The 20,288-nt window shown below is 47.4% G+C and overlaps 1 protein-coding gene across 1 annotated transcript; it reads left to right on the top strand.

The window, feature by feature from the left end:
- Positions 1 to 6,294: 6,294 nt before the first annotated feature.
- On the top strand, positions 6,295 to 15,240 carry HMGN5 (high mobility group nucleosome binding domain 5). Its single transcript, XM_042876724.1, has 7 exons — positions 6,295 to 6,378; positions 7,056 to 7,162; positions 8,153 to 8,182; positions 8,595 to 8,624; positions 9,566 to 9,616; positions 13,051 to 13,194; positions 14,528 to 15,240. Exons 2-7 carry the CDS (start codon positions 7,148 to 7,150, stop codon positions 14,573 to 14,575), a joined length of 318 nt encoding a protein of 105 aa, XP_042732658.1. The 5' UTR covers positions 6,295 to 6,378; positions 7,056 to 7,147; the 3' UTR covers positions 14,576 to 15,240.
- Positions 15,241 to 20,288: the final 5,048 nt, after the last annotated feature.

Below are 20,288 nucleotides of genomic sequence, written 5' to 3' on the forward strand. Positions count from 1 at the left end.
AGCAGAACACCCAATGGATGGGCCAGCCAGGGAACATACGGGCATTTAAGGTATAATGTTGCAAGCAGTGGTAAAGATCTACTTATTTCTTGCTTAAACTGAAGACCAGGATAAGAGTACTGACAAAGTAAACTACCTTCAAAAAGACAAATGGAGTAAAATCCGGCAATAAAAGACATTGCACTAATCAAGTGCAAAATCCCTCTTGTACAAAAGATCAGGAAGCACATGTGCTCCAAATGCTCCACAGTTTCTTTGTAACAACAGAGAGAAATAAATCCAGAATTTAGTCATTTGGCAAGTAACATGAGAATGCACCAGGTTTCCTAATTTTGTTTTTAACATTGCTGGAGAAGATGATCTTGATGTGTCTGAACTGAAACAGAGGAACGAGCAGTTGGTCAGAAACATCAGCTAAGCATTCTCAATAGGAAATAAGAAATCTATTCTTTCATTTCCAATCCCAGACAACCATTCCTGCCAGTAACTCAAGCCAGAAGGCAAACTGTGGCTCAGATTGTGTCCTCTGGCTTCACCATGCTCTGCAAGAGAAGTGTCCCACTGGGCTGTTGTGTGTGGAAGCTTCCTGCCAGCATGCTGGAGCAGGTGCTGGGGTGCTCCAGGAGCTCTGCATGCAGCAGCATGACCGCAGCTGCATGATTGCATGCAGCAGCAGGTCCAGGGCTCAGCAGCAGCAGCACCATGGGGATTCCCATGAGTTCTTGTTCTCACTTGGAAATGAAGACAGGCTGCAGTTCTGAGCCTCCATGTGTAACTGGGTAAGGCAGCATGAGGTGAGCATGGGGTTCGTTTTTCTTTCTTTTCATCTACTTAATACCTCTGTGGTGGGACTGATAGAGTTGTTAAAATCCCTTGTAATGTACAGGCGTGTGTCTTTATGATGTAGAGCAAACAAAAGTAACATCAATCCACCTCCCTCCTTGGACTTTGGCTGGCACCAGTACTAGTTTTTGTAGGGTTCTTTACCTTACGAAAAGCATCACCGGACATCATCACTATGAATATTACAGATAAGAGCAGGATCAAAGCAAGGCAACATGGCAAACATTTTGCTTGTCATCAGTCAAAACAGCTTTTTATGTCTTTAGCGACAACGATTTCCTGACAAACCTCTGCTCCTGAAACCCGCTGCAAATGCAAGACCACCTCGTACTCTTTCACTAAGAGGAAGCGCACATTTCAATTCGTTTTCAAACGCTGGGACCTCCCTGAAGCAGCTTTCTCCGTGCAGAGCCCTCCCTCCAGGCCGAGCCCAACGATGGGCGGGCGGAGAGGGACGGAAGGCCGGGAAGGCGGAGACGGGGGGCGGCTCGCTGCCGGGGCGCGCCCCCTGCTGGCACGGCCGCCACGGTGCCGGACCCGCGGGGGAAGCGGCCGAGCCTGGGCTGTGCTCGGCGGTCCCACCCCGAGTAGCGCTGGAGACGTCGGTTTGATTCTCAGCACGCAACAGGCAATTTTAATTCTTTGAATAACGTTGTATTGTTCCGATAGGTAGGCTTTTATAGAGATAAAGATTAATTTGGAGGGATAATACTACTTTTATTTTTTTAATATTGTTACATTGTTCCGATAGTTCAGTGCTTACACAGCCCCTCTCCTGGACCTCCATTTTAGACGTCCATTCTGAGCACCTTGGAGCGCCCACATCAGTGCTGCTCTTTGGATCAGCAGTGTGCTTTTGGAGCACATCTGCCACACTGTGCTTGGACATGCTGGCACAGAGCAGCCTCACAGCCGCCCATTTCATGGCATTCAGATGACACCGGGCTGGAGGAAGGCTCCAGGTAAGCACACAGTATCCTGCAGCATCTGTGTGAACACAGGGCCCTCTGTACCAGTTCTGTCACTGTTCAGATGCATTCCCACTGCACCGCACTACCTGCAGAGGTAGGCACAACCAGAACTGCTGTGAGCAGGTGTGGCAAAACAAACACAGACAGCTCTGGCAAACATTTTTGGCAGACAGTATCTTTTACATGAAGAAAAAAAAGCACCCTGCACTGCTGCTGGCACAGGCTGTAACATGACTGCATGCAGCAGCAGGTCCAGGGCTCAGCAGCAGCAGCAGCATGGGGATTCCCACTGCTCCCTGAAGCTTCTCGTCCCAATGCTGACCTCCATGCAGGCAAAGGCTGGCCAGCTGCAAGTCCTTCTTATGGTTTTGTCTCTCATTATCCTTGTACCCAGCACTGGCAATCCATCCCACCAGCTCCAAGCCATGGCCTGACTAGTCCTGTTGTGCTCTGGGCATCTCAAAATGGCTGTTGGAAACGCTTGTAAAAAACAAGCGCTAAACGTGGTGTGGCTTTGAAAATCTTCGCTATGCTCTTTAGGTCACAGCCCTCCCATGTGCTGTCTCTCCAGGAACTGTTTGTAAAAGCTGGTGCTGCATTAGCCATCTCCTAAGGCTTTGTGTGGAAGCAGTTTCAAAGGAAGACTTGCACACTTCTGCAGGAATGGTGGGGACCATCTGGCAATGGTTAGTTTGTTATTATTCACTTTGTCAATTTATTCTAACCCTTACTGGTGCTTCAATGTGAGACAGATCCTCAGACAAGCTTGTGAGTTCCTGTCTGGGAACTACCCCAGCCTTCTTCACAATGAATACACGCAAAAAGCTCATTTGGGGCTTCTGTGGCAATTCTGTCTTTTCTATGTATTCCTTTGTATACCTTGATAGCAGATTGGCTCTAGAAGATGTCTCTCAGGCTTCCTGCTCCTGATGAGACTGAAAAGCTTTTTCAGTCTTTCTGCAGGTTGTGTGTCAGAGTTACATGTTTCAAGAAGGACAGAAGTCAAAGGAGGGATTCTGTGGATATTTTGCCTTTGTTCAGAAATGTCTTGAGTTGCTTAGGCACAAAAGGGTGATCTAGGAAAATATTCATCAAATATTCATCTGACATCAGGAAGAGGTTCACCTCTTCTTTGCAGGAAATTCCTGCCTCAGGCTACAAATATTCACCAAATATTATGAACAAGCAAACATTTTGAAAACATTCAAGACATGATTAGCAGTTCTTTGGGGGACATTGGAGAGATACAGATCCCTGAGTTGACTGGTTAATAAACAGAATAACCAGGAGTCAAACCAGTGCAGGAGCAAAATAGAGAAGACTAAGACTAAGAAGGCAAAAAGTGGGCATAGTTGTGATAGATTCAGTCTGAAAGCATTTTCTTGCACATTGCTCGTCTGTAATTTCCCAGCCTTCTATAAATTAGTCAGCATGTGAGCACTGCTCTGTAAGTTCAGTGTGGGTAGTTTAGATTGCATGTTCAGAGTGCTGGCTGTGTTGTTTTGGTTATGAGATAGTCATGGTATGTTTCTGTTTGCAGATGGGGAGGTTTTGCCTCTGTGAGTCTATAACCTGGTTCATTTACCTACACTGAATATAAAATTTAGCAGAAACTGTAGCACAAAGAAAACTAATAATCATTTATCTGTAGTCTAGTGATACGCTAACATAAATTCAGACTTAGACCTTTTTGTACTGAATCTATAATACCAGTTTTAGGAAAAATGACCCCAAAAAGATCACATGACACAAATTGATGATTCAGATTAAACTTACATCCTGGACCCAGTCTGTCAGAAAGACCTAACCGAGTAATTCTGTGCAGGCGGGCTGTATGCCAACTGAAGTGTATTACCTCCTGATACTCTAACATGTCATATCGAGTACTTTTTGTCTTCCCACAACACACACAAGGCCACTGTACAGCCGTAAAGCCAGTGTAAGCCCCATACTGCGTGCTGGGATTAACATCTGTGAATCTGGATCAGATTTGTACTACTGCATTAGCGCCCATGGTAGCATGGCCTCCTTTAAGGAAGATGAACAGCAAAGAGCAAAGGTCCTCGTGGTGGCCATGCACGTGAGTGCTTCTCTTACCTGCTGCTTGGTTACGATCACAGCTGAACATACAGCTGCCTGTGTGGCTTAGAAGAAAACTCAAGCAGCCATGGCCACCTTCCCACTTATTTGATAGGTGACTTCCTGTTCTTTCCAGTTATTATTACATAACAGAGTATTTCAGTGCTCCTTCCACTTGGCCTGAAGGAAAGATGTTTAGAATATCCATAGGTATAACCAGGTCTGTAGGTCTGTACAACAACAGCTGCAGTGCCATGATACCATGCCACATTTTATACTATCTATTGAGAGGGAAGTGGTCTTCTAATTAATGATTATTCCGTTTAGTTTGTGGTTTAATGCACATTTTCGGAGCAGTCAAAATATTTGAAAAGTACAAAAACAAAGCACATGAAATGCAAAATTGCAAGTGAATTTTAAGTCTGTCCTTAATTTCCAGTGCATATTTTGACCTGAGCTTTCAACCAAAGTGCTGTCGTGCAAGCTGTTCTCATCAGGAAAGCAGGCTGACCTACTCGACAGAATTCCTGCTCCTCTTCCACAAAGACTTGTCACAGAATACAGGGAGAATGCAACAGTAACTACAGACAGGTGAAACTTTCCAAGGCAACTGACAACAGCAACTGAAGCACAAATCTTAGCAATGGTGAGCTTCTATTATGGGACACACATACTTGAATGAAGACCCAGGGCTTTTGAAATGTGTTTTAGACAATTTTTTATTTAGAAGATGGAGAAATGAGTGGAAACACTATTTAAAATCTTGATTAATAAAAGAAAATGGCTGAGAATACAAAGGTGGCATGATCAGTGGGAAAGGAGAGCAGTTACTGAAAGGCATCGACAGAACAACAAACCTTCTAACATAGAAGGCACATGGGGAGAGAGCATTAACAACCGACACGAACAAGAGTGTAATGCAGCACTAATGGCAGTGTTAAAATATACAAGCAGACTTTCCAGATTGTGCAAAAAGTGGAATCAAGCACATAGTTAAGAATTAGCACTGCAGAATAACATGGGCAGGCAGGAACAAAATGAGAGGCAAAATTAGTACCTGAGAAGGATATAGGAACATGTTATATCTATATACACAGGAAATAAAAGCAAAACAAGTGAAAATATTGTTCACTGCTGATAGAAAAAGAAGGCACGCGCACACAGAAACCAGCACGTCAGTTTCTTCAGCCTTCAGAACTGCCTTGCAACCTGTTACTGAACCGAATGTTTTTGGGAGGTGACAGCAACAAGTAGCAGCAGGAAAGAACCCATTACATTGAAGTGGTTACGTGGTTACACAGGTTGGCAGCACTTGGAAAACACACTCCAAATTGTTCAGGATGCCAGCCAGAGAACTTCTGAAATTATTGGCGTGTAGCTACAAAAAAATATTGTGGAATTTGTGGGCTCTCCACTGATTGACTAGAGGAAGGAGAAGAAAGGTGAACTTGTGAATGGAAAACTGTTCAGAGTAAATCCAAGGTTCCAGGAAAATAATAAACTATTAATGTGTATGTACTTTGTGAATGAGGTAATTTAAAAAGTGACAAGTCAGAAAGTCACTATGAATTTGTAAAGAATGTGGGGAGCAGTTCAGATGACAGCATCGCTGAAAGCGTTCTGGGGAGCAGAAAACGAATCTGAACCAACATGGTGATGCCACTGCAAAGTTGGCAAACGCCATACTGAGATAGCTAATCTGGTTAGCCTGATGTAGATTTAAGGAAGAGTGCAAGGCTGAAAGGACTTAGGCAGCCTAAGAATGAGGAAAGGTATAGAAAATACAAACTATGAGAATTTGCTAGAAAAATGAAGTTTGGACATGATAATATTATGTGAAACGACGATCTAAAACTCTGCTATAAGTTGCAGATTGCTCTTACATAAACTTGGTGTTGGGCAGAGAAGCTTCAGCTAACTCACAGCCAGCTCAGATGCCAAGGCAACCTGTGCAGTGGCACCGACAGCCAAGCACCAAAACGCTCTTGGCAGGCTGCGGAACGCGCCTTGCTGGGGGCTTTCAGAAAGGTTCGACTGCCTTTTGCCAGGAGTGAGGCCGTGCCTCAAGCAGCGGCTCCAGTGCGTGTGTGCCCTGCACTTTCCCCAGAGAGACTGACATAACAGGTGCCACAAGCCCTACTGGAACGCGCACTTAGGACAAAACGAAACATCGGTTTTGCCCGGGACCTCCGCACAGGGTCTACCTCACCGGAGGCCCCGCTCCAAGCAGCACCTAGGGCCGCTGGGCCGAGCGAACGGCGCCTTCCAGCCGGAGCCGGGGCCCACGGCCCCCGCGCGCCGCCGCCCGCCCCGGAGGCACTCGGGCCGCGCGGCCGCCCGGCTCTGTGCCGCCTCCTCCTGCCCCCCGCCCGGCACCTTCCCGCCCGCGCCGACGCCGGCACCGCGCGGGGCTCCGCGCCCCGACCTCGGCTCCCTGCGGACAAAGGCGGCGGCTCGCGGGGCCGCCCCGAAGCCCGTTCCTCAGGTACCGCTCCCGCCGCCCCCCCCCGGACCCGAGGCGGGATCGCCCCGCGCCATGGCGGCCCCGCGAGGGACAGAGCGGCCGCCATGTTGTCGTCCTGCGGCCTGCGCTAACTTTGGGGAAGTTTCTTTCCCGGCCTCTGGGGGGACGCGAGGAAGGAGGAGACGGGGGGGGGGGGTGGGGGGGAAGGCAGCTCGGCGGCCGGCGGGGCAGCACCGCGACGCGCGGAGCCGTTCCGAGTGCGGCGGCGACGAGCGGCCGCCTCGCATCGACACCGCCCGCCCTCCGCGGGCCGCGCGGAGGCCGCCGGCGGCGCCGCGCCGTATTCACCGCGCGCGTTAGGCCCCTCCGCTGCGCAGACGGCGTAAGGCCGCCGCCGGCCCTCCGTGTGCAAGCGTCTCTCGCGCTACGGCCTCGGCCCCGCCCCCCGCCCCCGCCCCGCCCCTCGCGCCGTTTCCCGCACGCCCATTGGCCGCGGCGGCCGTCACTCTGCGGCTGGGCCCATCTCGCGCTCCCCATTCATGCAGTTTGGTTGCGTGTTGGTGTATTTTACTGTTTGCAATAAAGAGGGGGGGATTTTTTTTTTGTTCAGTTTCTGCTGCAATTAACTCTTGGTCCCGTCGACGTCTCTTTTTTTTTTTTCTTTTTTTCTTCTTTTTTTTTTTTTGGCAATCCCGCAGGACGCTCGAAAACAGTTTCCCGGCGGTTCCCTTTATATTTTTTACACCTCTCCCGATCTCTCTATTTTGCAATCAACTATTAAGGTGCAACTATGCCCAAAAGAAAGGTAAGCGGGGCAGAACGGGGGCGGGAGGATTACGGCCGTTTGTGCACAAACAGCGCCGATTCGCCGTGTGTGTGTGTGTGTGTGTGTGTGTGTGCGTGTGCACGCAGAGTTTCGGCGTTTTCCATTTTTGCTGCCCGTCCAGCAGCGCGGCCGCTCTCGTAGGGCCGGAGCCGCGCGGCGCGGAGCTGCGAGTTCACTTCGGGCCGCCGCCGGGCGCAGCGCGGCCGTCTCCATGCTGCTCCCGCCGCCTCCATGGTGCCGCCGCGCCTGGGCCGCGCCGCGCCGCTCCGCCGGGCGCCCACCGCCCCGCGCCAGCCCTGGGCAGCGCCGGCGGCATCTGGGCGCGGGTATGGCCGTATGCCGGCGGCGCTGAGCCGCTCACGGTGTCCCTTTCTTCGCCGTTTGCCTTTGTTCTCCTTTTTTTTTTTTTTTTTTTTTTTTTTTTTTTTTCTCCCACTTCTTGTCATACCAGATGGTTGTGCAATGGTAAATCGGAGCCATTAGGCGGCGCAGAGTTTGAAACCGTCCTTGAAGGGAAGCGGGGAAGGAGCCGCCACCATCATTAACAACTTTCTCTCGGCCCACGCCGCCGGGATCTCCCGCCACCCCAGCCCCCCGCCCCGCCCCGGGGGACCCTCACCGCCCGCCCCTCCCAAGGGCTCCCAAGGGCCCCGCGCCCCCCTTGGCGGTGCGGGCTGCCGCGCGCTGCCGGCCGCTCCACGTGCTCGGAAGGGATCGCGGCGGGACGCGGCGCGGAGCCACGGGGCGGCGGGGTGCGCGCGGAGCTTTGTCCTTGCGCGGGGCCGGCGGCGACCTTGTTGTGGCCGCGGATTTGGCGGGAACTTTTTAAACGCGGCGACGCCGCGGCGCGGTGACGTAGCGGCTCGGCGGCCGCGGGGCACGCTGGGAGCTGTAGTCCGCGGGGCAGCTGTGAGGCCGCGTCCCCGCTCATCGCCCTGCCTCTCATCGCCCCTCTCGCTTCTCTTGCAGGCTCCAGCTGAAGGCGAGGCGAAGGAGGAGGTAGGATTTCCTTCCTCGGTTCCGCTCTGCGCAGGACTTCTGTGGCGGTGTGGGTTAAATCCGAGGTTCCCCTTACGGGTGTGAGCCCTCGGCATCCCGCTGCGGGACCGCCCGCCCGCTCTGAGTCCCCCAGACGCCGCTCTGCACACCGGCTGTTCGGGGCCCGGGGCTGCGGGCCTCCAGGCCCTTACAGCTCAGACGTGGCCCTCGGGGCAGTAAGGGGACGTGGTTGCCTGGCATCTCAGTAGGGCTGCTTGTGCAGGGGAGCAGCGCTGAGTGAGCCGTCAGCCCTATGTCCAGAGGTTCCTAAATCCTGGGGTGTGCAGGGTGTGTGCTGTGTTGTGCTGTGCTGTGCTGGGAAAGCCCAGCTCTGTGCTTGCTGAGCTGTAGTGACACCTCTTTCTTTATGCAGCCAAAGAGAAGGTCAGCCAGACTATCTGCTGTGAGTATTCCTCTCTGATCTCTTCATACTCCATCTTATGGGATGTTAAGTTCTGGGGGAAAGTTGCAGAGAGACTGTTTTTTCCTGCTGCTGCTGTTAGAGGCCAAGTTAACAGTATAAAAATATTCAAGAGTAAAATTCCTACTTTATGTGTCTGGGTTTTGAGCAGCAGCACGTAACAGGGCTCACTTTCACACATCTCATGTGAGTTGTGCAAGTCGTTTCATTCATCTATTAGTGAACATACGTCTGGACACATGAGTTGGGTATCCAGACTCAAGGACTATTGATTTTAAGACAGACTTAGTGTCTGTAGGTCTCCTCACTACAGATACCTGCCCATAGCTCTTTAAATTGCCCACGCTTTCTTTAAGCTTGTAATTTGCCCATTGATTTTCAGTGTCCAAGTGTTGGGTAAACTGAGATCTAGAGGGTGTAAATCTCTGTTGAGTGGTAGGGTTCAGCCCAAAGTCAGTCTTCCCCAGGCTCTTGGTATCCTTTCCTACAGACTTAGTGTGCCCAGCCCTTTTTTAAGCAGTCTGGAAATGCCAAGTGGGTAACAGTTATTTTTTAAAAAAGAAAGTACTTAATTTTAGTGAAAGCTAAGATGTGTGTTGACTTCTAGAGTTATGTGCAGATGTTAATACGTCTCATTTTTGACAGATGCTTGCCTTCACAGTAGACAGTGACACTCAGACACAGTAGTGATCCACTCACTAGTGCTAGTCAGCATCTGTGCTGTAGCCACTGTAAGGTATATGAGGAAATGTGAGTTTGAACAAGAAAAGATATTGACCCATCACTGACATTAATTCCTTATTACTACAGAAAGAAGCTGTCAACTCAAAATCTTTTGTTGGAGTAGTTTTCAAAAGTTATCAATGTAATGCTAAAACTTGTATAGGGCTCATCTGACTGTTTCTTATATGTGTTTTGTACAGAAACCTGCTCCGCCTAAACCGGAGCCAAAGCCCAAAAAGGCAGCACCTAAGGTAAGTGTTGAAGGTATCCTGAACTGAAGTTAACACTTCTGTTTTTCAGGGTACTCATAGAGGGGGAAAAAAGCACTGAAACAACCCAAAACATTCACAACTTTTTTTTTTTTTTTCCATAGTTTTCTTTAAAGATTTAAGATTGAATCTTGTGGGTTAAAACAATGTGAAATTGTGACATCAAATTCATTTAATCCAAATTCTCCTGAAGGAATGTGGTAAACTGATCAGATTTTAAGTCAGTTGTAGTGAGGCTCTACTGCTGCCTCGCAAGGCCATTCTGTAGTTTCTTACCATGTATTGTTGGGAAACTGTATTGATTTCAATAGAGATCAGAAATTCAGTTAGGGAAGGCATTGAAAATCATGCTTTTAATTGCAGTTTCTTATTGAGTTTTCATTCAGAGGCACTCCTTTCATTTATCAGCTTATCAGATTTTAATCACTGGAGATAAAGATCTACATACTCATTTCCTTAAGCTGGATATTTTCCGAAATGTCAAAAATATCAGCATGTCTGACAATACAGCTAAACAAGAAATATTTACATTTTCTTTGTGCTTTGGAGCAACAACTCGAAACATAAAAGGAGGCTGTTTCTGTGATCCATGAGGTATTTATTCTTCCTTTCTGCCACGCTTTCCCAGAGGTCATGGCTTGCAATCCTTTTATTTTAGAGCTATCAGTAAATACTCAGATTGCATTAGGCATTTGCTGTTGGGAAAACAAAAAAAATTCTCCTTTTAGTCTGTTTCCATCATACATTTTCCTTGGTGGTTTTGAGCAAAGCACAGGTTTTTAGTTTCAGAAGGATATGATGGCCTGAGAACCAGGTGCCTTTTTGTATACATTTAAAAGCCCTCGCAATCACATACGGCATCATGGGCTTCCAGACGATGAAAAAACTGCTCTGCCTCGAGTTCTGCTGTGTGGAGCAGCAAAAAACGTCACGAGGAGAGGACAAGAAAGAGAACCCCACATGCTGTCTGGGGATCCCCCATCACAGTGGTGTCCAGAGCAAGTTTTTCACATCTGCATCTTGGCTGTGCAGCCTGAACTTCTAGATCCCATTCCAGAGCGGCGGGGGAACCCAGGAGCCCTGCTGCTCAGCATTCCTGCGGTGTGAGCCGCTAGCATTCTGCGCTGCACCTCCCTCTAGTGGCTGCTCCCTCGAGCCCACATTGCTCCTGTAGCCCCAGCGGAAAGAGAGCTGGGATCTGGGAGTGCTGGGGTCAGCTTCTGCTGATCACTCGTGCAGAAGTCAGTGCAATTGCATACGATGCATGGTGTTGGCTTTTTTTCAGGCTTGCTTTTTTATTTTTCGTTTTGATGGAAACATCTAAAGATTTATACACAGAAGCTCTGCTAACAGAATTTTGGAGTTGCAGAGCTAAGCATTTAAAAGTTAAGGACTGTAAGTGACTGTTAGAGCTTACTCCAGTCCCGTGCTGCACGAGCTGTGTGGTGCATCTCCTCTCAGGGACTGATTGCTATTGAGTTCTGCTGGCAAGTTGCGAGTTGCCCCACACCCAGGGCAGCAGCATTGTTCTTCTTGCAGTTAAGGTGTTGGTTTGAATATGGGAGACTTGAGCTTTGGCTCTCTGAAGCTATCTAATACAGGACCAGCATCTATGCAGAAGGGGTTGTAGTAAGAGTTCTACAGGATCCCAGGTTCCCAGTCACTGCTGTATTCTGCAAGGCACTTTCTTTCCATTCAGAGTCCAGTCGTAGAAAGTAATTTCTCTGGATTCTTCTCAAGTCTTGTTTTAAGAGGCTTTGCCAACAGACAGTAGTCTGCAGAGCAAGTGACTAACACACCTGTGCTGCTAGAGAGCCCTTCACAGCAGACTGCTTCTGTGTGCTTCAGAGGTCTCCAGAAGTTTGTTCAAGGGACAGAGAGCAAGCCAGTATCGCAGCAGCGTTGCAGTTCCAAACCTTAACACTGCCAGACACTTCCAGAATAGTTATGTGCTGGTGTTATTCTGATGGTTATTTTTCTTGGCCTTTTCCTTCTTCTACTCTGCCTCTTGAAAGTGTAAGTGGTGCTCTTTCAACTGGGGGAAGAGGGCGAGAGGAGGCAGATGGCTCTCTTTCCTGCTCTATTTGACGACTCTCTTCCTTCACTCTGGAAAAGAGCCGTTGTGTATCCTTCATAAGTCAGCCCCCAGAATGGAGGAGAAGGTTCTGGAGAGTGGGCACAGCCTGGGGGAAGGAGACTTCTAATGCCACTGAGGTGGAGTTTTCCAGGTGGGCTGAAATCCCTCAGGAAGGTCAGGCTGGGGAGTGGGAGGATAGAGAGGAAAAAGCCTCACTCCTGATTGGTGCCACCAACCTCCTGTCTGAGCTTTCCGCACTGTTACAGGACTTGGTTTTAATTTGGGTGAGTTTTTTATCATCAGCATTACTGAATAATCAGGTGGCTTTGCTCTTAACATTTTGTGTCTGTGTTTGACATTAGCAAACAACTCATTTTTGATGTGAATTAATTTTGTGAACTAATAAGCTAGGAGTTGAAATAAGCATATAGACTTTCTAGAACTTTTAGACACTGGGACAACTCCATTTTCTGACTAGGTAAATGTGTGTATTTGCGATTTATGTGCTTAGCTTCATTTACCTTTGGGTAGTGGTTTTGGAGGTATTTATTGTTCTTTTGTTGGAACCATGTTTATCAGTCATGATCTGCTTAGATTCTCTGATGGTTTCTGGTTTGCTGGTTCTTTATTGGCAGCAAGGGGCAGATCCTTGCAAGTGAAACTGGTAAGAAACCATGCTTGTTTCTGGGTTAGGGTCAGGGTTTGACCTTACTATATAGAAAACTGTTACTACAGAAGTTGTGGCATTGAACTTTGTTTTGATTTAGTCTGATCAGCCATACAAGAAAGTGTGGTTAAATAATAACTGCAAAATTTGCGTTGTTATTGAAGTGATGCTGTTGGGCCCCCAGCTTGTGCATCACACAAATGGTTTATTATAGTAAGGAATATTTCGGGCAGACAAGGGGGAAAGTCCTTTGACTACAGCTTTGTTAGAGTTTCTAAATAGGCCTCAATAGCACATCTGAAGTATTCTGGTATTTCCACTAGTTGCACATGTTCTTTTTGTTCTTTGGTATGCCTTTCAGCAGCACAGCAGAAATACAGGCCAGTTCAACTCCAGCATTTTTTAGCTAATTTAATTGAATGCCTATTTAAAATAGGAATTATTTTAACCCCAGCTGTGACTGCTTTTATATTATGCGCTTCTCAGTAGCACGTTTGGGGCAGAATAGAAGGAGAACACTTCTCCATAGAAACCTTCATCTCATCTCTGTCACTAGGAAGTTCTGTGTGTAGAAGCAGGTTGTGTGGACAGGTTCAGAGTTGCGAATGTGCGAATGAAGGCGTACGAGTTGGAAGTCAGCATTTGCCATATCACAGTTTCTTTTCTTAACAGAAAGAAAAGGCAGCAAACGATAAAAAGGAAGACAAAAAGGCAGCAACAAAAGGGAAGAAAGGAGCCAAAGGCAAAGATGAAACTAAACAAGAGGATGCAAAAGAAGAAAACCACTCTGAAAATGGAGATACCAAAACTAATGAGGTACCTTAGCTACAGTAAACATGGGAATAAACACAGATGTATTGGTAATGCATCTGCTGGAACTAATGATTGGGGCCTCCTGTCGGAAGGTGCTGCGTTCACTGCTGTCCTGTTAAGACACACCAGCTGCAGTGTCTGTGCAGGGCGACTCCCAGGGAGAGCCTGAAAGAATAGCATTCTCCTCAAACTCTTTCCTGCTATGTGGTAGAGCCCTTCCACAGGTGGTCTGTGCTATTGTAGTGTCCCTCTCTGTGTTGGCACAAGAGCAATGCAGAATATCTGGGGAACAATAGAGCTCAGAAAGATTGCTGTCCAACCCTGAGCTGACTTTGCATATCCTCTCTGGACTGCTGGATTGCCTATTCTGCTCAGCACGGGTTGGTACTGTGCCAGAAATCTGGTTTTAAGTTTTACACAATTCTTTAAAACAATTCTTCGCATCAGAACAGTTCAACAAGAGTTCTTCAAAACAAACTTGGTCTTGTCTCTTGATCTGAAAGCCTCTTTCTTATAGGTTCTTGGTCTTGTCTCTTGATTTGCAAGCCTCTTCCTTGCAGGTTCTTACCGTATCACTACTTACACAAGAGCTGCCGTTTGCTAGGACTGGCTACAAGCTTCAGTCCGCTCCTGATGGCCTTTTCCTAGCACTCCTGTTGCTGATAGAAGTGCAACATTTGCTACAGGCTCCTTTTATCCCTGCAGCTGTAGCCTAGCCTGTTGTGTACTCCAGTGCTGTTGATTTACAGTGCTCTCTCTTCGTGTGCTGAGTGTCGCTACAGAGTTAATGGGTCATTCATTTGTTCATTCTAAAAAACAATTCTCAAGCTTCTCTGCTAAAAATTAATATGGCACCATCGTCCTTCCAAGGACCACTGATAGGAGCTTGGCAATTTTGATGTGTTGACTTAGAAACTAATAGCAGACGTTTCATAGAAAACAGGTGAGATCTGCCTCCCTGAAGTTCGTACAACACAGTATTTGTGTGCAATTCTTACACTTCCTGTGACTGGACGGAGATGAGGACATGAACTTCCCCTAGCACTTGATTGATCCTTATCTAAAACACGTTTCAAATTCTGTCTCTGGATTCTCTTATCATTCTGATATTAATCAGTCATCAAATGATACTCCTCCTCCATGGTTTAGTTTTTAGAATTATCAGCCAACGCGTTGTTGTGTTGATATTATTGGTAGTAGCTGTGCTTTCCTGTTTACCTACACAAAGTGTTGTCCATGTGCGTGCTAACAAAGTAGTCTCTCTTTGATGCTTGTTAGAATGGGATCCGATTAGCATTACAAATAATATTTCTATTCTTCCCAAACACTTTTATAGGCACCAGCTGCTGAAGCATCTGATGATAAGGAAGCCAAGTCCGAGTAATGTTAACCCTGCCCTATATCTCCATCATTTGGTATCCGTACCTCCATGCTGTATTGTTAACAGAGAGGAATATTTTTATCAACTATTTTATAAATGCAGGTTTTTTTAGCATGAATTTAATTATGGAACATCTTCATCTCGGTTACTTGGGAATTAAATCCCTAACAAACAAAACAAAACAAAAAAAAAAATCATTGTTTTTAAATTTTGTGATTGTAATAGTTTGTATGGTACATGGAAAGAATAAGTGGTGGTAGCTTTTGACTTCTGTCAGTGTGTCCCTTTTTGTGTAAGTCATGCTTACAGAGTTCAGATTTTAATTTTACCCTTGTACGTGTTGTATGGTTTCTTAAAGTGGGGAGGTCTCAAAACAAATAACTGTGTTAAACATTCCAGTGGTTCTGTGGGTTGCTTTTATAAAGAAGGTGAGCTATTTTCATGAAAAAAAAAAAAAAAAAATACCTAAGAGCTGGAAATCTGTTGTTTTCCCAAATGTAATTTTATTTTGTCGGTTTTGAAAAATAAATAAATAATGAAAAAAAAGTGTAATCATGTTTTTAAATGAAATACAAGCATTTCTTTTAAAAGGGCAGGTCGGTTGTATGTACCCACTGTTAGGAATTTTGCTGGATTTATCTTAATAAAAAAGACTCCTCAAAAACTGACTGTGGTTCGTTGCTTGTGCTGCACACGCGCTGCTGGAGCTGTGCTGGCGGACCTGTGCAGCTGGGCCCTGGCATCCACAGCACGGCCGCTGCTTGGGCCCCTGGCTCCCGCCGTTGTGTCAACAAAACCGACCCCGTTTTTGGCAGTCAGGATGGGAACAGATGGTTCCAGAGGAAAGGCGCCGCCCAGCATTCCCACATGGAAGCTCGCGTTCTAAACCGTGCTTCCTCGAGAGAAGCTGAGACATTGGTGTTGCCCAGCGTCTGGTGGGTGTTGTCTCCTTTATGTTTCAGTGCCTGGTAATTGATAACGGTTTAGAAGAGGGGTCTTCCTTAGAAATAGCAGGTGAGCTTGGAGATAGCAGTGCTGACAGCAAACGGCTGGTAGTGTAAAATGGTTTTCTGTTATGCTGGAATGGCCATAGTACCAGATAAAGTGCATGCTTACCTACCTTTTACTTATAGCTTCTTCTAATATATCCTACTTACGGAGCGTTTTCCTGCTTAGCTTCCCCCAGCATGATCATGTGTGTATATACAGAAAATGGTTTCCATGAATGCAAGCCTGTTCTGGGAATTGCTGCTAGACTAGGCAGTATACATAGGGGTTTAATATGTTTTACCTAGTCTTATTTCTGTTGCTACAGCTATGCTATACAATTTTTTTCAAGGACACTTCACATTTTCCTCTCTAAGCCACCTTCTTTATGGTCTCTTCACATTGATGACCAAATTTATCATGTATTTGATAGGAAGAAAAATGTCTGCAATGCAGAAAGTGTGTTTTTCGTGTATGTAAGATTGTTTTGCAGCTCAGAAATGTGAAATTCCAGGAGGCTGCACAGTTCATCTTCTATCCACAGCCCAACTCAGTGTCTCAGTGCAGTGCCCTGTATGAAATGGCTGTTCCCTGAGCAGCACCCTGGGGTGCTGGCTACTCGGTGATGTTTAGTGGTGATTTAACCTCCAAGGCCTAAAGCACAGATGATTTTTATTTCTGCTGTGACACCTTTCATTCCATAGATGTGCTCTGCTAAAGCAGCCAGCATATGTGAGCTGCAACTTCCTTGCAGGGCTGTTACACAAGTTCAGGTGGTATTTTTCCCTCCTAGGATTTTCTGTGGGTGCATCTGTCGCTGTGTGAAATCTCATGGTGATTTAGTGATACCAGGGGATTCTGCGTATTTTAGGTTGAAGGGATCCAGTGACAATTCAAATGTCATCCCCACACTTTTACGCATGAAAATTACTGAATTTAGCTTGCTTTTGGGCAATGAAGGATCGCTAATAAGCATGGCAGTTTGTTTCAGAGACAAGATGCAATAGTTTTTAGGGTCTGACCAAATGCTGCTTGAAGTTGGTGAGAAATAGCAGTGGGCCTGCACAGCTTTAAGGATAAAATGCATTTTGGAATAAAGCATATTATAGCTGCAGTGTCTCCTCCCAGCTTCCAGTGGTTGCTGTGCAGGGGCGTAACAGCACATCTGGTGTAAATAGGAAGGTGAGCTCTTTGTGCAAATCTCAGTGACGCCCCTCTCTTCCCAGTTTCATTCTCCCTTAGTGTTTCGGGCATGGTTATTTAAATAGTAGCCAACAGTATGAGTATGGTTGGTATTTTCTTCCTAGCAAAAGGCTCATCCATGTGCCAAAGTGTAATCAGCCCATCACCCGCTAATTGAGGTCATTCTGTATGTTAGGTCACATTTCTCCATTCTAATTCAGAAGCTGTTACACAGAGACATACCATTGAGAGTTTGGTTTTGTTTAGTTCCCCTTTCAGTGCCAGGGCGAGAGTTTTCTTAATTCTATAACTATTGTTACAACCAGATTCCTGTTACAAATAAACTCAGAAAATTGCTTAAGAACTTTTCATACAAACCTCGTTGCTCAAGTTCACAGCTTTTCAGAGCAATGGGATATTTGAGTGAGTTGCACAATGAAATAGATTTCTGCCTTCTGCCAAGCCCTCCTCATCTGGTACTCTTGACATCTTGACACTGCAGCAAAGGCAACTCCAGTTTATGGCTGACCAAAAAGTGGAGGTTTCAGTGGGAAACTGAAACCTTTCACAAGCAGTCAGTTTGGGTGTCCCTGATTCCAGGCTCAGCTGGAAGGCATGGAGAAACCCTTCACCAAGCTCCTTGGCTCTCCACTGCCAGAGCTCTCGGGCATAAGAAACGTGTTTCCTATTCTAGTTCTGACTAGGAAAGGTTCTTAGAATGGCTACACAGGCAAAATCGATTTGGGCGTTTGATTACCATTACTGAAGATAACAACTCCAGACTGGACAAGGTGTGATGTGGCAAACAGCTTCCTGAGTCTTAAGACAGCAATGGTTCTGTAGTGGCACAGTGGTGCTCTCAGCAAAGGGAGGAGACTTCATGTGAGGTAAGATGCATGTTTTGAGCAAGGCACATGTAGAACTGTCGGCTTGCATTTTGCACTGAGACCCGGTGAACGGTGGCGATGCTGCTGCTCATCATGAGTTACAGACTCTGTACGTGGAGGTAGTTTGATGAATGTTACACCCAGTTTAACGAGCGGACTGCAGGCACCAGTAAGCAGGAGCCCTACAAGGAATTGCAGAGTTGGGTGTTTGGCCAGGGCCAGGGCTGCTGGAACACAGTGCAGCGCTCTGGGTGCAGTGAAGCAGTGCTGGGTCACATTGCACCGTCAGCACAGAAACACAGCGTGCTTCCACCCAGCAAGATGGCAGGGAACAGCGAACCCATTGTGGACCAACTGGAGGGATTGTGTGCACGCTTTGGACCCATCCTATTGTTAGGGAGGTTCTCCATAATGGTTTCGTTTAGTAGCAATCATTGGACAAAGCAAGGCTCTTCACTCAGTGCACAAATGCCCTGTGATGAAATTTAGGATGCAGTCTCCTAACGCAGCGTGGGGCTGAGCTTACTTCAGCGTGTGTATTGAATGTAGGATAAAGGGCTGAGACCTCGCATTCCTCGATGTAATGCTTGTTCTACAGGAGCCTCAGCAGAACGTGGGAAAGTGTTTGCTCTGTGATAGCAATGAAAGGCTTAGAGAAACTGCTGGGCACCTAGAAAGTGGGGTTTGAAGGAAGAGGAGACACCCTGGAACTTCTCCCTTGGGTCCATCGTGAGCGATGTGTTGGGGCAGCACAGAGGGAGGAACATGAGGGAAGAGGCACAAACAGAACATGGAAATCAGTGAGGTCCTTCTGCTTGGAAAAAAACAGGAGGAGGGAGTGAAATCTCTTATTTTAAATGAGGAGGGGAGAATAACAACTCCCCCCAGACCATGTACAAGAAAGGCTTTTGTAGATACATCCTATGTCCATCTTTGCTCCTTTGAGTGAAGTAACTGCATGCAAAAGCCAGAAAATCTGATGTGTCTGATTTTCAGATCAAGAGCTCCCTGGTAGTTAATGGAGTTACACTGGTGTTAATCTGATGAAGCAGAAAGAAAATTGGATCCCCTGAATAGAAACGGATGGCTTTTCTTTCCAGTTGTCCCAATGGTGATGTTCCTCCTCCATGCAGCTGGCGCAGGAGCCCTGCTCTGAAACCTGATCCTGCTGGATGGCTTCCAGTGAGCCAAGAACACCCCTCGGGCTGCGTCCGTGGCTTTCGAGGAGCCTCTCTCCTTCTGAGAGAACAATGTCAGCGTGGCTGCTGGCCAGAGAGCGTCCCAGAGCCCAGAGAGGGGAGGCGGTCACTACAGAGCATGGAGGAAGGGGTCAGAAGTCATTGCTGTCCATGCAAATAGCAGAGGGTCCTGGGGAAACAAAGCACTGCCTGGCTCGGGAGGGAGATGCTCACAACGTGTCACATGGGAACACTCAAGTGTTGGCCCCGTGTGTTACAGTGAGCCCAAGATTGTCACCGAGAGGTGACACCTGGAAGAAGTGAAATGAAGTAGGTGCTTATGTGATATGAAATGAACAACATCGCAAATTGGAAAGCGCTGCCTCTGAAAGAGCGGAAATCAAATTGACATCGCAAAGCTCTCAAAGGCATTTTAATATAGTTGGACACATCTTAAACATTTCCAGACGTTCTTAAAAAAAGGGTATGGGGAGTGGGAGGGGGGGGAGCAGTGCAGATAAAAATGTGGAATTGAAACCTACAAATAGAATGGGAGGGCCAGATTTAAACCAGGTTTGTCTCACTGGACTCAAGGACTGTGCTGCTCCAGGGGTCGCTGCCAGGGTGAGGACTCGGAGCTGAGGGGAGCAGTGTGCCCTGCACACAGCCAGGCACTGCCCACCCCGCAGCCCTGGGCTGCTGCTCGTCCTGCGATGCTGGAGCCATGGAGTTCTGCCATTTGGCAGCATCTTCTTCCCTGCCAAGAGGGGTGCATTGCTTTCCTTAGGGATGGAGGTGAGAGCAATCCTGGAATTCACTGTGAAAGCTGCTTGTAAGCGATCCAAACACTGAAATCCAGAAAAATCACCGGGGTTTTATTAGTTTAACATTAACAGTTCAAGGAGGGAGTGGGAGTACGTTTCTTGGAGCTAAAACCAGATGTGAGACTTCGTAGCCACAAAGATTTCTGGTTCCCCTCTGTTTGCTTTTCCCTCGGGAAGATGAAAGCAGCAGCAGGGAGGGAAGGCTCTGATGGCAGCAGCTCTCTGCCTTCACCCTCACTGCGGGGATCCCGCTGGATGCAGCTCCACAACCACAAGGGAGCTGCTTGGATCCACATGCTGCTGCAGTGGAGGTGGGTGTGCTCCAGCTGGGACACAGCCACAGCTTCCAGCCAGGGTTGTTGTGTGCTGGAGCTGATCGCTTGTCCTTTGCAGGTCAGGACCCTGCTCCGTTTTGCACCAGGAGCACCAAGGAGGGCTGGACTCACAGTCTGAGGGAAGCCCTGCGAGAGCTGCCTTCCCCTCAGGCCTCCTCCTATAAATCTTTCTACGCTGCAAACAGAAATTTGCAAATCTAGGCCAAGCGTTCCCTGCTCCTATTTCACCACCCATGTTGTCAGAGAGTGGTTGTGCTGTGCGCTACAGAGATGCAGCATCTCAGCATAAGAGATAACAGACCACTCTGCTCTGTGCCCATGCA

The sequence above is a fragment of the Lagopus leucura genome, unplaced genomic scaffold (genome assembly GCF_019238085.1).
Source record: "Lagopus leucura isolate 7727_CA_CO unplaced genomic scaffold, USGS_WTPT01 Super-Scaffold_100016, whole genome shotgun sequence".
Lineage (NCBI taxonomy): Eukaryota > Metazoa > Chordata > Aves > Galliformes > Phasianidae > Lagopus > Lagopus leucura.